The following is a 15,284-nucleotide window of genomic DNA, read 5'->3' as shown; positions in this document are numbered from 1 at the left end:
AGGACCCTTAGTCTGTACAGATCTTGCAGAACAAACTTCAGGTGAGTGTTTTTGTCGTGTGGATGTTTTTTACATGCTCCCAAGTTCAGAGATGTGTGAGTGCATGTAGATGTACATTTGTCCGTCCATACGTACATCCAGCTGTTGGATTTGTATGTCAAGTCTAAACTCAAAAAGTATTGCTTCTAGTGTGATTATACCAAAGATATTTGCCATACTATAAACTTGCCTACTTGTATATTTTGGTTCTTTGTCTTTTTCATTAGTGGAATTTTGAGACAAAAGCAAAATGTTGGTGCATGGTTTCAAACCATTTTAACTATTTATTATCTATCATTAATTTATAAATAGTCTCAGGACCATCATTGCTTCAATGGATTCAAAGCAGATTAGTTGTAACATTCTGAAATACCAAGTGCTATGCTTGTTTTTGATTTGTCATCGGTATAAAAATAAAATAAAAAACTGACATCTACAGTAACGAGTCTGTCTTTTTTCAGATGCAATTTGAAGAAATCAAACCATCCAATCAGAAACACAGCCTGTTGCAGCAATTGTTAACATATTGACCCCAGTCAAACCTAAGAACCTCAGAGATAAATACTGTTTTAGGTTGCTAGTCTTCACATACCTCCTGGTTTGTTCAACACTTACTCTGAATCTTTGAATGTTATGACGGGTGAAAATGAATGACTGTGTTCAGATCGAAATGGCAGAAGGACACATCACAACAATTCAAGTGGAAAGCCAGAAAGTCACGTCAACAGCCACATGTTGTTTGTTGCCAGCCAAGTTGTACTAAAAAACACAATAGCTCGTTTTATGTTATATGTGACCAACCAAGTTATATTCATACAAAAACAATAGTTTATGTTTTATGGGAATTTTTATGCTGTCAGTCTTTATGTTGAACTATTTTGTTAAATATAGCATGTTAAATATTTTAAAAGCACGCATATTGCACGTATATGCAATGTCTTTGTCTATACTATGATATCACTACATATTGTGATCATGATAATGGTAAATTAATGGGAAATGCACTTTTATCAAAGACTTTCAAAGCTGTTTAAATGAGGCTGGTAACTTGGACAACATTAAAAAAATATTGGAGTATTTTCATGTTATAAAACATGTTTCAGTTTCCTGTTTTTACCCGTAATATAGATAAGCTAGATAAAAGTAGTGTAAAGAAAGGTTTAGAAGTTTTACGCTTGAGCTTTTTCTGTTTATCTATCTTTCTAAAAACAATACTAGTCATTTTGCTCATTCAGGTCAGTATTCGATCATGAAACTTATTTGTTTAATAGCATACTATTTCATGGGAATATAAATAGATTCTTTGCAAAACTATTTGATCTACCTAAATTATCGATTCTGTATTTACTACCAGAACTTTGTTGATTTCAATGGATATTTTTAATGATTTGGGTATGACTCTTGGGTTATTGGAAAAGTTTTTAATGAAACTGAGAATTAGAAATAAATATTTAAATTGTTTTAGAGTTTTAAGACAAATGGCAAAAGTAATGAATGTTAAAGGGGCATTTTTACAGATTTTGACATGTATTGAAGTTTGTCATTCAATGCTTCATATTGATAAATGTAAACATTGAATCTTAAAATATCCATTAAAAATCAAGAATAAAATTCAAAAAATGAAAAAAAAGTAACTCTCATTAAGGCTCGAACCAAGGACCCCTGGAGTCCAGGAGTAAAAGTCTACCACTTAGACCACTCGGCCATCCGTGCTCATTTAATGTAGAATGTATTTTATACTTTATATAAGCAATCCTTGTATATTCACAAAATATAAAGACAACAACACAACTCTCCAAATTATTCAATTGTTTCGCGTTGCAACACTTCATACCTTTCAGGTTTTTAAATCGTAAAAGATGCATGTAACGGCTATTTTAGAGCATGTTTAAAGTTCAGTATGTCTGTTTCCTCACAAATATCATAAGTAAAACGAAAATTTGCGAATCTGAAACAATTTTTTTTTATTTTTTCAATTTACTAAATCGTAAAATGGCCCCTTTAATTTGTGTTGTTAGATCATAGACTTGCATGCTCATAAGTGTTAAAATTTGTTATCGGACATAATAGTTTATTATGCTTTATATTTGTATATGCACATGAAGACAACCAGATTGTATCCTCTTTAATCAGTGAGTAACTTAATCAAGATTTCTTGACCACTGTATAAATTTAATTTTGTTTTACATTATCTATAGAAAAATTAGTATCTTGTAATTTGAAATATCAGTCAATTACAAATGAATGGATAGTGTTGTAATATGCTAACAATTGTCAAGAATTGCATTTCTCTCTTTTGGTTAAACTAGAGAATGAATGGATAGTGTTGTAATATGCTAACAATTGTCAAGAATTGCATTTCTCTCTTTTGGTTAAACTAGAGAGCATTATTATTTGCTTAAAAAATAAAATCAAAGATAACTCCTTTGTAAGTTAATAATTATGTTTACTACTTAACATAACAAGTAAATACCTTCAGAATTACAAATTATTTCACACTTTACTCAGCCTTATGTGAAAGTCTAATATAATTTTGTGGAATAAACACTAACACAAATATATGTTCTTATATTAAACGTGATAAGTATTGACATATGGATAACACTAATGTTTGCCTTTTTAGCTCATCTATTTTTTGAAAAAAATTATGAGCTATTGTCATCACCTTGGCGTAGGCGTCGGCGTCCGTTTAAGTTTTGCCTTTAGGTACACTTTTCTCACAAAGTATCAATGCTATTGCATTTAAACTTGGTACACTTACTAACTATCATGCGGGAACTGGGTAGCCAAAGTTAGATAGTTCTGGCTTGCATTTTGACAGAATTATGTGCCCTTTTTATACTTAGAAAATTGAAAATTTTGGTGAAGTTTTATGTTTATGTCCATTTTATTCCTTAAGTATCAAAGCTATTGCTTTCATACTTGCAACACTTACTAACTATCATAAGGGGACTGAGCAGGCAAAGTAATGTATCTCTGACTGGCATTTTGACGGAATTATGTGCCCTTTTTATACTTAAATTTTTTTTTAAATTTGGTTCAGTTTTGTGTTTAGGTCCACTTTTTTCATAAAGTATCAAAGCCATTGCTTTCATACTTGCAACACTTAATAACTATCGTAAGGGGACTGTGCAGGCAAAGTTATGTTATTTTGACAAAACAACTCTTACCTGACATACCACAATTGACTCCGCCCAAACCATCCCCTCCCCCACCCCCCGAATCCCACCTCAATCCCTCCATAAGTTTTTATGTCCCCCACTATAGTAGTGTTTTTGCCCTGTCTGTCTGTTGGTCCGTTGGTCTGTTGGTCTGTTTGCGCCAACTTTAACATTTTGCAATAACTTTTGGTACATTGAAGATAGCAACTTCATATTTGGTATGCATGTGTATCTCATGAAGCTGCACATTTTGAGTGGTGAAAGGTCAAGGTCATCCTTCAAGGTCAGAGGTCAAATATATGTGGCCAAAATCGCTCATTTTATGAATACTTTTGCAATATTGAAGATAGCAACTTGATAATTGGCATGGATGTGCATATTATGGAGCTGCACATTTTGAGTGGTGAAAGGTCAAGGTCATCCTTCAAGGTCAGAGGTCAAATATATGTGGCCGAAATTGCTTATTTTATGAATACTTTTGCAATATTGAAGATAGCAACTTGATATTTGGCATGCATGTGTATCTCATGGAGCTGCACATTTTGAGTGGTGAAAGGTCAAGGTCATCCTTCACAAGGTCAAGGTCATCCTACAAGGTCAAACGTCATATAGGGGGACATTGTGTTTCAAAAACACATCTTGTTTTAATTAAAGATCATCTAATAAATGACCACCACACCCATACACTATACCCCCCCACCCCAAAAAAATCATTTTTATGCCCCATAGTAGGGTGGCATAAAGCATTTGAACTGTCTGTCAGTGTCAGTCAGTCTGTCTGTCCGTCCGAAAAAAACTTTAACATTGGCCATTACTTTTTCACTTTTTAAGATAGCAACTTGATATTTGGCATGCATGTGTATCTCATGGAGCTGCACATTTTGAGTGGTGAAAGGTCAAGGTCATCCTTCAAGGTCAAATGTCAAATTTATGGTGTCTGTCCGTCCGAAAACTTTAACATTGGCCATAACCTTTTTCAATATTGAAGATAGCAACTTGATATTTGGCATGCATGTGTATCTCATGGAGCTGAACATTTTGAGTGGTGAAAGGTCAAGGTCATCCTTCAAGGTCAAATGTCAAATTTATGGTGTCTGTCCGTCTGAAAACTTTAACATTGGCCATAACTTTTTCAATATTGAAGATAGCAACTTGATATTTGGCATGCATGTGTATCTCATGGAGCTAAACATTTTGAGTGGTGAAAGGTAAAGGTTAAGGTAATCCTTCAAGATCAAATGTCAAATATATGGCGTCTGTCCGTCCGAAAACTTTAACATTGGCCATAACTTTTTCTATTGATGATAGCAACTTGATATTTGGCATGCATGTGTATCCCATGAAGCTGCACATTTTGATTGGTGGAAGTTCAAGGTCAAGGTCATCCTTCAAGGTAATTTTTTTTTTTTAATTCAAAGCGCTGTTCTCATGAAGCTGCACATTTTGAGTGGTGGAAGTTCAAGGTCATCCTTCAAGGTCAAGGTCATCCTTCAAGGTCAAAGGTCAAAAAACAAATTAAAAATTTCAAAGCGGCAATATCATGAAGCTGCACATTTTGAGTGTTGGAAGTTCAAGGTCAAGGTCATCCTTCAAGGTAAAAGGTAAAAAAAAAATCAAAGCAGCATTATCATGAAGCTGCACATTTTGAGTGGTGGAAGTTCAAGGTCAAGGTCATCTTTCAAAGTCAAGGTCATCCTTCACGGTCAAAGGTAAAAAAATAATTAAAAGCGGCGTTCTCATGAAGCTGCACATTTTGAGTGGTGGAAGGTCAAGGTCATTCTTCAAGGTCAAGGTCATCCTTCAATGTCAAAGGTAAAAAAAATAATAATTTCAAAGCAGCGTTATCATGAAGCTGCACATTTTGAGTGTTGGAAGTTCAAGGTCTAGGTCATCCTTCAAGGTCAAGGTCATCCTTCAAGGGCAAAGGTCAAAAAAAAAACATTTCAAAGCGGCCTTCTCATAAAGCTGCACATTTTGAGTGGTGGAAGTTCACGGTCAAGGTCATCCTTCAAGGTCAAAGGTAAAAAAAAAAAAAAAAAAATCAAAGCGGCTCAATAGGGGGCATTGTGTTTCTGACAAACACATCTCTTGTTTTTTTCAAACATGGTTAAAAAACACAAATAATTATTTTTATTATTTTATTTTTGATATACCGTCCAACCATCCCACCAAAGAATCTCCCCCCCCCCCCCAAAAAAAATGTATCTTTTTTGTGCATTTTTTTTGCATTTTTGGAAGATAATGTAATAAATGACCACACCCCCACACTAAACACCCCTCTCCACTCCACCCCTCCCTCCTTTGTGATTGAAATTGAGATAGGTCCCTACACCTTTAAAAAGAAAAATAGATGAGCGGTCTGCTCTTGTTATTAGTTTTGTAACTGTGTTTGACCTTTGACGTTGACCATCCCACAGTGGCTGTCAGTGCAATGCCTTCACTGGGGCCAGTGTCTGTAAATCTCCCACTGTTAAAGTTCTGCAAATGTTTTAAGATCAGATTTCCTTAAACATGAGGGTGTTTATATTTTACTTTTATTGAATGCATTAAACATGTTTGTTTTGTTGTAAAATAGCTGAAAATAGCTTGATTTTTAGCGAGGCTGTTTTTGGAGAAAACCCGAGCTATTGTCATAGCCAGCTCGCCGTCCGCTGTCTGCCGTAGTCGTCGTGCTAAAACCTTAACATTGGCCATAACTTTTTAAATATTGAAGATAGCACCTTTATATTTGGCATGCATATGTATCTTATGGAGCTGCACATGTTGAGAGGTAAACTTTCAAGGTGAACATCATCCTTCAAGGTCTAGGGTAGAAAAAACTAAGTCAAGGGAAGTAATAAGCTTTAAATGGACATAGTTATCTGACCTGCCCACATATATATTTTTGTTAAATAAATAAAAGGGGCGCAGTAGGCGGCATTGTGTTTCTGACAAACACATTGTGGTAAAAGGTCAAGGTCATCCTTTACGGTCTATGGTAAAAAATACAGATTTAAGGGAAGTAATAAACTTTAAATAAAGATTAAATTATTCAATATTGAATATAGCCACTTTATATATTTGGCATACATGTGTATCTCATGGAGCTGCACATTTTGAATGGTGAATCCACAGTCACGGTAGTGGCTTTTAATTATTTGCTACTAAAAATAGAGATTTGTTACAGACAATTATTTTCAAGGGAAGTAATTTATATAATTATAAATCTCATATTATATATTTCCTTACCAAGAATTGAAGTTCTTTTCACAGTTACTGTACAGATTTATTATTTTGATTATTTATAACCCAAATGATTGATTTGTTAAAGTTTTTGTTTAATGATATAATTATAATTTCTTTGATGTTCATTACATACCTGTCGACTTATGTCAATAGATGCATGATCAACTCTGGCTATGATCTCTTTTGAACCACAGGCCTTGGTTGTCAGTGATGTCTGACATGGTCATAATTGACTGTGAGACCCTCCCCACTCCCCCACCCCCCTGTTGGATTGGACAAAATTCAAGGGAAGTTATAACCTTTAAAGGGAGATGATTTCTATACCTGCCAAATGATAAATAGAAATGTTATCTCAATGCAGCGCAGTAGGGGGCATTGTGTTTCTGACGAACACATCTCTTGTTGGGTCACTAGGTCAAAGGTAACAAAGGTCAAGGTCACTGTGACCTCTAAAAAAAATATAATTCTGACAAGCTTTTGCAGCCAAGCGTGGCACCCGTTATGCGGTGCTCTTGTTTTAAATTGTGTGGTAGATTGATAAAATTTATTCATCAAAATAACAATAAAGATATTTGGAAACAATAGAAGTATTGGTCTATATTTTTAATTCAGTATTAAATTACATTTTAAAAATAATGTGTTTATATGTTCGTCTACTCCAAATAATCATTTTGAATAAGCAAATATAGGGTAATAATCTCTATGGAAAGTACACGTAGGAACTTATAAATCGCTTGTGTACTTCATATTGATCAGGGTCTTTGTAAATGATTGCATGATTGTTTGATATGTCTGAATTGTGTAAATATCTTCAAAAGCGTTAAGAGGATTTTAATTTTAAAATGTTAAAATATTATCGAAACTGTAACCAGGCATCTGTTGCATTTATTTGAACGTGTTTAAATTTTCTTGCATACTGAATGTTATATTGTCTATAAACGTTCGTACTTTTACTTTTTATTGTGGTTGTTTTGTTAAGACAAAGTGCATAACACTTATCCTGTTGTTTTGTTCAACCATTTCTATAAAAAATGTTGTATGTAAATAATTGAACATGTTTATGTTGGTGATATGCATTTCCCGATATAAGTTTGTTGTTGCACTCTCGATAAAGTGCATAGCCATTAATGTATAATATTATTGATTAGTGACACTTTGTTGTTATTACAAATAAAAATCTCCAATGATTGTCTTTCCATTTATATTTAACTGTCCCCTATTGAACCTGGGGAGTACATTTTATTTTATTGTAACTGTCCACTCGTCCATAAGTCCTCTATAACACTTTTGTCACTCTTCTTTATTCTTCAGAATTTTAAGAAACTATTCCTTACACACACACATATTTCACATGATGATTAGTCGTCATCAAGATATAACTATTTTTGAATTACAATTCACCAAGTCATATTCACAGGGGTCACTTATGTCAAAATGGTTATAATGACGGGGTATAGATTTTCGTCTTTTCTAAAAAAGATTAAAAGTGACACTTTGAGTTCAAAATCAAGTACAAACAATTAATTCAGAATTCATCATTTTAAATAACTTGCCAAATATATTCGCCTTGTGAGGACGATGTGTATAAGACAATGGTCCTTAGCTCAAAGGTAAACATCACACTTGAACGTTAAATGTACGATGAGCATTATTTAGCGTGTCTAGATTGCACCTTAATTATTCATCATAAAACTTGAAAATAACTCGCAATAAATGTTCACCATGTGGCCGGTAAGTCCTGTGCCCCTTGCAAAAAGATAAATATTATACTTAGTGATACAAATGCCAAACAAGGGCTTCCTGCACTTGTTAAAGAATTACATGAATTGTTTACAATGTGATTGTTATTATTCCCGCAATAAAATTCGTTTGTTTTAAACGTTTGCAAAACTATTTGATGTTAATATTGTAAATATTACGTAAATACAATTGGTCCTTTTTAAGTGTATTGTTGCGATGTTTAACTATCATCGTGCAATGTTTATCGCACTATATACTGTACAATAGAAACATGCAAACAGAACTATTTCTAGCTGCGCCAGTGGTTATTCGGGTTCTTAGACAATTTTGGTAACCAGAATTTTGCTACAAATGTTTTACCTAAATTGACCATACGGAACGTATATGACTTTTGAATCTTACAAGAAATCTCAAAACGGATTTTTGTGCTCAGCAATGCAGACGTCACTTAGACATGGATATTTGGTGGATGTCATTGAACTTTTACATTTTGACCCAAAATTTGACCTGATGCATACATGTGGAAAATGTTTAATTTTGGTGTATAGGTGTATAGCCTTGACACAACATATTAAACTGATCAGATCCATGTACGGATTCAACGCTGAGCCATGGATATTTGGTGGATGTCATTGAACTTTTACATTTTGACCCAAAATTTGACCTGATGCATACATGTGGAAAATGTTTAATTTTGGTGTATAGGTGTATAGCCTTGACACAACATATTAAACTGATCAGATCCATGTACGGATTCAACGCTGAGCACGAATCCGGTGCGCGTGTTTGGATATCTTGACACCTTTAAGGATTACGGAGCTACAAATGTTTGACCTAAATTGACCCTACCAAATGTGTATAAATTATAAATCTTACAAGATATCTCAAAACAAACTTCAAATTTGTGATCACCGATGCAGATGTCACATCAAAATGAGGTTTGTTTGATGTACTTTAACTCAGACATTTTTGCAAAAAGTTGACCTCATCAGGGAAAATGTTGATTTTTTTGTAAAAGCATGACCTTGACACAACACATTAAGCTCTTCAAATCCTTGTAAGGATTTATCGCTTGGCACGAAACGGCTGTTTTTTTATATTGACCCCTTCATGTATCAGGAAGCTTCAAATGTTTGTCCTAAATTTACCCTACGAAACGTGTATAACTTTTGAATATTATATGATATCCTTAAGCACACTTCAGATTTATGCTCAGCAATGCAGACGTCACATCAAAATGAGGTTTGGTTCTTGTCCTTGAAATTTGACATTTTTTTAACCAAAATTTGACCTGATGTTTGCATCAGGGAAATTGTTAAATTAGGGCAATACTTTTACCTTGACATAAAACATGAAGGTTTTCAGAACCATATATTTATCGCTTTGCACGACTCCGGTGTTAGTTTTTGGACATCTTGACCTAATCAAGAATGAGGGAGCTATACATGATTGACTTAAGTTGACCCTACAAAGTTGACCCTACAAAGTTGACCTTACAAAGTTGACCTTACAAAGTTGACCCTACAAAGTTGACCTTACAAAGTTGACCCTACAAAGTTGACCTTACAAAGTTGACCCTACAAAGTTGACCCTACAAAATATTTATATCTTTTGAATCTTATAAACAGACTTAAAATAATATTATATTGTTATATAATTACTTCCATCAACAAAATTTGCCACACGAAGGTTAATTTCAATTAGGAAGACCATACAACAATAAACATTTGTGTAAAAATGTCAAAGTACAAACATTCTGAAACTTTTTAGCATTTAAAAATCGCTTCACAATGTCGTATTGTTTCCTTTTACGGATGATCTCGAGTAAGGATCGGATTTATTTGGTTTGAGTTAATTTGCATAATTTCGAGCACACATGCCTACACTTTCATTTGGTAAGTGCTCTATTATAATAGCTAACAGGCAACTTCAAAATCATGTGACAACACCATTGTTTCCTTGACGCACGTCATCGTTAATGTCAGCTTTAGGATCGTCATCTTAGTAAATCTGTCAATTCGTCATCGTTAATGTCAGCTTTAGGATCGTCATCTAAGTAAATCTGTCAATTCGTCATCGTGACTGTCAGCTTTAGGATAGTAAGCTTAGTGAATCTGTCGAATCGTCATCGCTAATGTCAGCTTTATGATCGTCAGCTTAGTAAATCTGTCAATTCGTCATCGTTAATGTCAGCTTTAGGATCGTCATCATAGTAAATCTGTCAGTTCATCATCGTTAATGTCAGCTTTAGGATTGTCATCTTAGTAAATCTGTCAATTCGTCATCGTTAATGTCAGCTTTAGGATTGTCATCTAAGTAAATCTGTCAATTCGTCATCGTTTATATCAGCTTTAGGATCGTCATCTTAGTAAATCTGTCAATTCGTCATCGTTTATGTCAGCTTTAGGATCGTCATCTTAGTAAATCTGTCAAATCGTCATTGTTAATGTCAGGTTTAGGATAGTCAGCCTAGTAAATCTGTCAATTCGTCATCGTTAACGTCAGCTTTAGGATCGTCATCTTAGTAAATCTGTCAATTCGTCATCGTTAACGTCAGCTTTAGGATCGTCATCTTAGTAAATCTGTCAAATCGTCATCGTTAATGTCAGCTTTAGGATAGTAAGCTTAGTAAATCTGTCAATTCATCATGGTAAATGTCAGCTTGCGGATCGTCATCTTAGAATATCTGTCAATTCGTCATCGTTAACCTCAGCTTTAGAATAGTCAGCTTAGTAAATCTGTCAATTCATCATCGTTAATGTCAGCTTTAGGATCGTCATCTTAGTATGTCTGTCAATTCGTCATCGTTAACGTCAGCTTTAGGATCGTCATCTAAGTATATCTGTCAATTCGTCATCGTTAACGCCAGCTTTAGGATCGTCATCTTAGTATATCTGTCAATTCGTCATCGTTTACATCAGCTTTAGGATTGTCAGATTAGTAAATCTGTCAATTCGTCATCGTTAACGTCAGCTTTAGGATTGTCATCTTAGTAAATCTGTCAATTCGTCATCGTTACTGTCAGCTTTAGGATCGTCATCTTAGTAAATCTGTCAATTCGTCATCGTTAATGTCAGCTTTAGGATAGGCAGCTTAGTAAATCTGTCAATTCGTCATCGTTAATGTCAGCTTTAGGACCGTGATCTTAGTAAATCTGTCAATTCATCATCGTTAATGTCAGCTTTAGGATAGCCATCTTAGTAAATCTGTCAATTCTTCATCGTTAATGTCAGCTTTAGGATAGTCATTTTAGTAAATCTGTCAATTCGTCATCGTTAATGTCAGCTTTAGGATCGTCATCTTAGTAAATCTGTCAATTCGTCATCGTTAATGTCAGCTTTAGAATCGTCAAGCTTCGTGAATCTGTCGATTCGTCATTGTTGACGTCAGCTTTAGGATCGTCAGCTTCGTAAATCTGTTAACTCGTCAAAATTGTATATGTAGTCAAGCGCTCCGTTATTCGGTGTCAGTCATGTTGGCAGTACATTCTTTTATTTGGATAAAGATAACCGGGGTCAAATACCATAGCTAAATCTGAAACTCAACCAAAACTAGCTTCTGTTTGGGTATCAATTTTCTATACAATCACAAACCAAAGCTTGTATCCTAAATATAAGATAACCAAAAGTTATACACTGGATAAGATACTTGTTGATAATTGCACTATACAATTGGCTACAGGTAAGAACCACTGACCCCACAACATGCGAGTTATTGTGTGTGTTATTTTATATGCCACAAACTGGGGATATTGCACTATACAATTGGCTACAGGTAAGTACCACTGACCCCACAACATGCGAGTTATTGTGTGTGTTATTTTATATGCCACAAACTGGGGACATTGCATTATACAATTGGCTACAGGTAAGAACCACTGACCCCACAACATGCGAGTTATTGTGTGTGTTATTTTATATGCCACAAACTGGGGACATTGCATTATACAATTGGCTACAGGTAAGAACCACTGACCCCACAACATGCGAGTTATTGTGTGTGTTATTTTATATGCCACAAACTGGGGACATTGCACTTTACAATTAATATATTGTGTATTAGGACTAAACTGAATTGTCCATTATTAATTATTACATATTACATTGCACAAACATTGCTAAGACATACCTTGTTTGCTTCACCGTTAATTTGTGACATTCACAGAACATTTTTGCGTGGAATAATATTTTTTAAACATTTATCAACAGGTCTCTTCATTTCAAATATTTTAAACAACTGTCGAATATATTCTTAGTTTGTATATGTTTACTTCAGGTTGTTTTTTGAATAACACAGGAACTAAATACCGTTACCGATGAAAACATGTAAAACTGCGTTATTTGATTCATGGAGACAACAGTTTCACACTTTATATAAATTCTATAGAACTTCGGGTTCTCACAATGTCTAAAGAATACCTAGAAATACGTACTTATATGTTAAACAGTATTTGCATTTTGTTCCGATCTTCCGTAATCATCAAAGAACATGGATTTGAAAAATCATGTTTAATTTATCGTTGTTAAAAATGTACACATACAATATAAAATGTACATTAAGGGGAAACAACTCTTGTTAAAACAACCGTACAATACAACTATAATAACGTATTAAATAGTATACACGAATGAATAAATGATTACCTATGGTCTCTAATTTGCATGCATGCACATGCTGTCTTAAAATACAATATCTGCAACTCTATTTAACAAATATCTATAAGTTTCAGTCAAATAAATATATATTGCAAATACAAGGAAAGTTGGCAAAAAGGGGTGGGTGGGGTGTAATGGGGGGAGGGGTTTCTTTAATGGCTGAAACTACTCAATGTAAGGATATATCGATAAATACCGTAGCAATTTGTATTCCAGTACCAACCGGTTTTGGAATGCTGCCAAATAGTTTATATTCGTTGGCAAGAAATAACGTTATTTAAAAAAAAAGGCTTTTGCAGACACATAATTTCATGTTTTTTTTATTTTAGAAATAAAAGAATCAGGATTGCATGGGTCATTTTCCGATGTGTTTGTGATAAATTCGCGGATTGATCAACTCACGAAATCAATGAAATAAATCATGTCCAAAGAGTAATAATGATTTGACATAACATGGTTTCCATCTCTTGAGTATTTTAACAGCGGAAGTTTGGGGGATTTAACACTCAAGTTTTAAATAAACAGTTCAAAGGTTAATCAGTTTGCAGTAAAAAAAGTCAAATAAAATGTACATACCTATATCAACAATGCATTAATCAACATTCAATAAAATAGTGTCTAACAAAATCAATAGCTAATTAATCAATGATTGTATTTGAGTCTCTGTGTCAATATAAAGTTCATGTCAACGCAATCAAGTTCACAAAGTTTCACCTTCTTAACAAACTTATTGCAGTTGAATACCCTTTATCAGAATTGCGACATTTTGAACTTCTGTCTATACACATAATCCTAAACACTCCAATGTCAATGAACAAACATAGCATCAAATCCCTCAAGGTCAAGCACAGATCAAACCCCAACCAAGATTTATTTTCAAAGTAAAAACCAAGGTCAATGGTTAAGGTCAAAACATGGTCAATACTCAAGTTCAAGGTCAGGATGTAGCCTGTCTGTTTCCCCTATCCCTGAGGGACGACAGATCAGGTGAACTTCCCCTGAGTCGCTCAGCCTGCAGCCACGACTGCATGTTTGCGTGTGGCCCAACGTTGGCACCAACGTTCGGTCGCAGTTGCTCCCAAGCCGACTGTCGTTTCACATTTGACAAGGCGGCGTCCATTGCTAAAATATTATTGCTATCACTTGTACCACCCACTGTATGGCGACGACGTTTACACTGCTCGTTTCGTTTCCTACCGAATACAGGCGGCGATGCAGACCGAGTTTTTGGCACACTCTCACTGACCGGTCCACGACTGGCAGCGTCAGATTCCTCGGCTGCTCTGTTTTTCTCTAAGCTCTGAGATAGTCTCACATTCACTTCGGTCTTTTCTGATTTTGTAATGGGCCGGTAGTCTGGACGTTTTGGTGGGGTTTCTGTCCTTAAGGGGTCACCATGGAGACCGTCATTCTGCGAGTTTAAGAACGACTTTAGCGGTGACTGGTATGCAGTGAGAGGTTTAGAGACGTGTTGCTGTATTGCCATGCGACCGCTGCTGTCAGCAGACATTATCGATGGACTGGAAATCACGACCATGACTGAGGCAACCCTTGAATCACTCTCAGACCTTTCAATCCCCCTAGAAGCAGCCCCATGAATTGAAGCACTACTCTCGGAACGTTCCATCCCCCTAGAAGCAACTCCTTGTATTGCAGCGTTACTCTCAGAACGTTCCATCACCCTAGAAGCAACCCCTTGGATTACAACGTTACTCTCAGAACGTTCCATCCCCCTAGAAGCAACCCCTTGGACAACAGCGCTATCAGCCGAGTATGTAACATCACTGTGCAGGTTGATACCACTATTGTTGCTACTTGACCGAACCAGAAGGTTAAGACTTGGCTCACTGTGGCCTTCATAGAGAGGATTGTGAGTGGTGCTTCTCTCAAATCTGGTCGCCAATCCTATCTTCGCGTCCGATTTCGGTGGCGTCCTGTGTAGGCTGGGATCTCTGTACTGCTTTCCTTGACCCTGATTATCTGCCTGCATGGCTGCTTGCCGAGATAAGTGGGACAGGGGAGGCTGTGGAGGGAGTCGGTGCTGTGCCGTCTGAGCTGCCGGGGAATCGCCTGCATCAGGTAAAGCGCCATTACTTACACTGCCACCATTTGAATTCAGACCCCACCTAGGAGGCTTTGATGATGATGCACAATTGGACATTTTAGCACTAGATAATGTTTGCAATTTCTTATCGAAAGTCGAGGTTAGCGTAGCTAGCAAATCAAATCCCTCATCGGAGTCTGTGGAAGCCCAGGACATACGGTTGTCCCGCCTCTCCAGCAAGTCAATCAGGGAATCCAGAGAACCGCGCCGCACTGAACCTGTCCGGGTTAAACCCGCACTTCGCCGCTTTATCTCTGCTGAGTCCCTCTTAGACTGAGCCTTTACCTGGGCGGTGGGGCGGTTAATAGCACTTGGAAAGCTGTGTCCGTCCGCCATATTTTCCACTGAGCCCGTTCGTTT

At 35.9% G+C, this 15,284-nt stretch overlaps 2 protein-coding genes across 2 annotated transcripts in view; one reads left to right on the top strand and one right to left on the bottom strand.

Annotated features, from left to right (window-relative positions):
- Window positions 1-15,284, top strand: part of LOC127880598 (uncharacterized) — a 107,180-nt gene that overhangs the window by 25,828 nt on the left and 66,068 nt on the right. The gene's annotated exons all lie outside the window — the stretch shown is intronic.
- On the bottom strand, window positions 12,953-15,260 carry LOC127880595 (uncharacterized). Its single transcript, XM_052427916.1, has one exon. It carries the CDS (start codon window positions 15,258-15,260, stop codon window positions 13,758-13,760), a length of 1,503 nt encoding a protein of 500 aa, XP_052283876.1. The 3' UTR covers window positions 12,953-13,757.

Source organism: Dreissena polymorpha, chromosome 5 (assembly GCF_020536995.1).
Source record: "Dreissena polymorpha isolate Duluth1 chromosome 5, UMN_Dpol_1.0, whole genome shotgun sequence".
NCBI classification, from domain to species: Eukaryota; Metazoa; Mollusca; class Bivalvia; order Myida; family Dreissenidae; genus Dreissena; species Dreissena polymorpha.
This window is presented reverse-complemented; position numbering and strand designations above follow the sequence as displayed.

Excerpts from the sequence above, each read along its gene's own strand:
- LOC127880595 (XM_052427916.1), bottom strand. The coding sequence starts at position 15,260 with ATGGCGGACGGACACAGCTTTCCAAGTGCTATTAACCGCCCCACCGCC.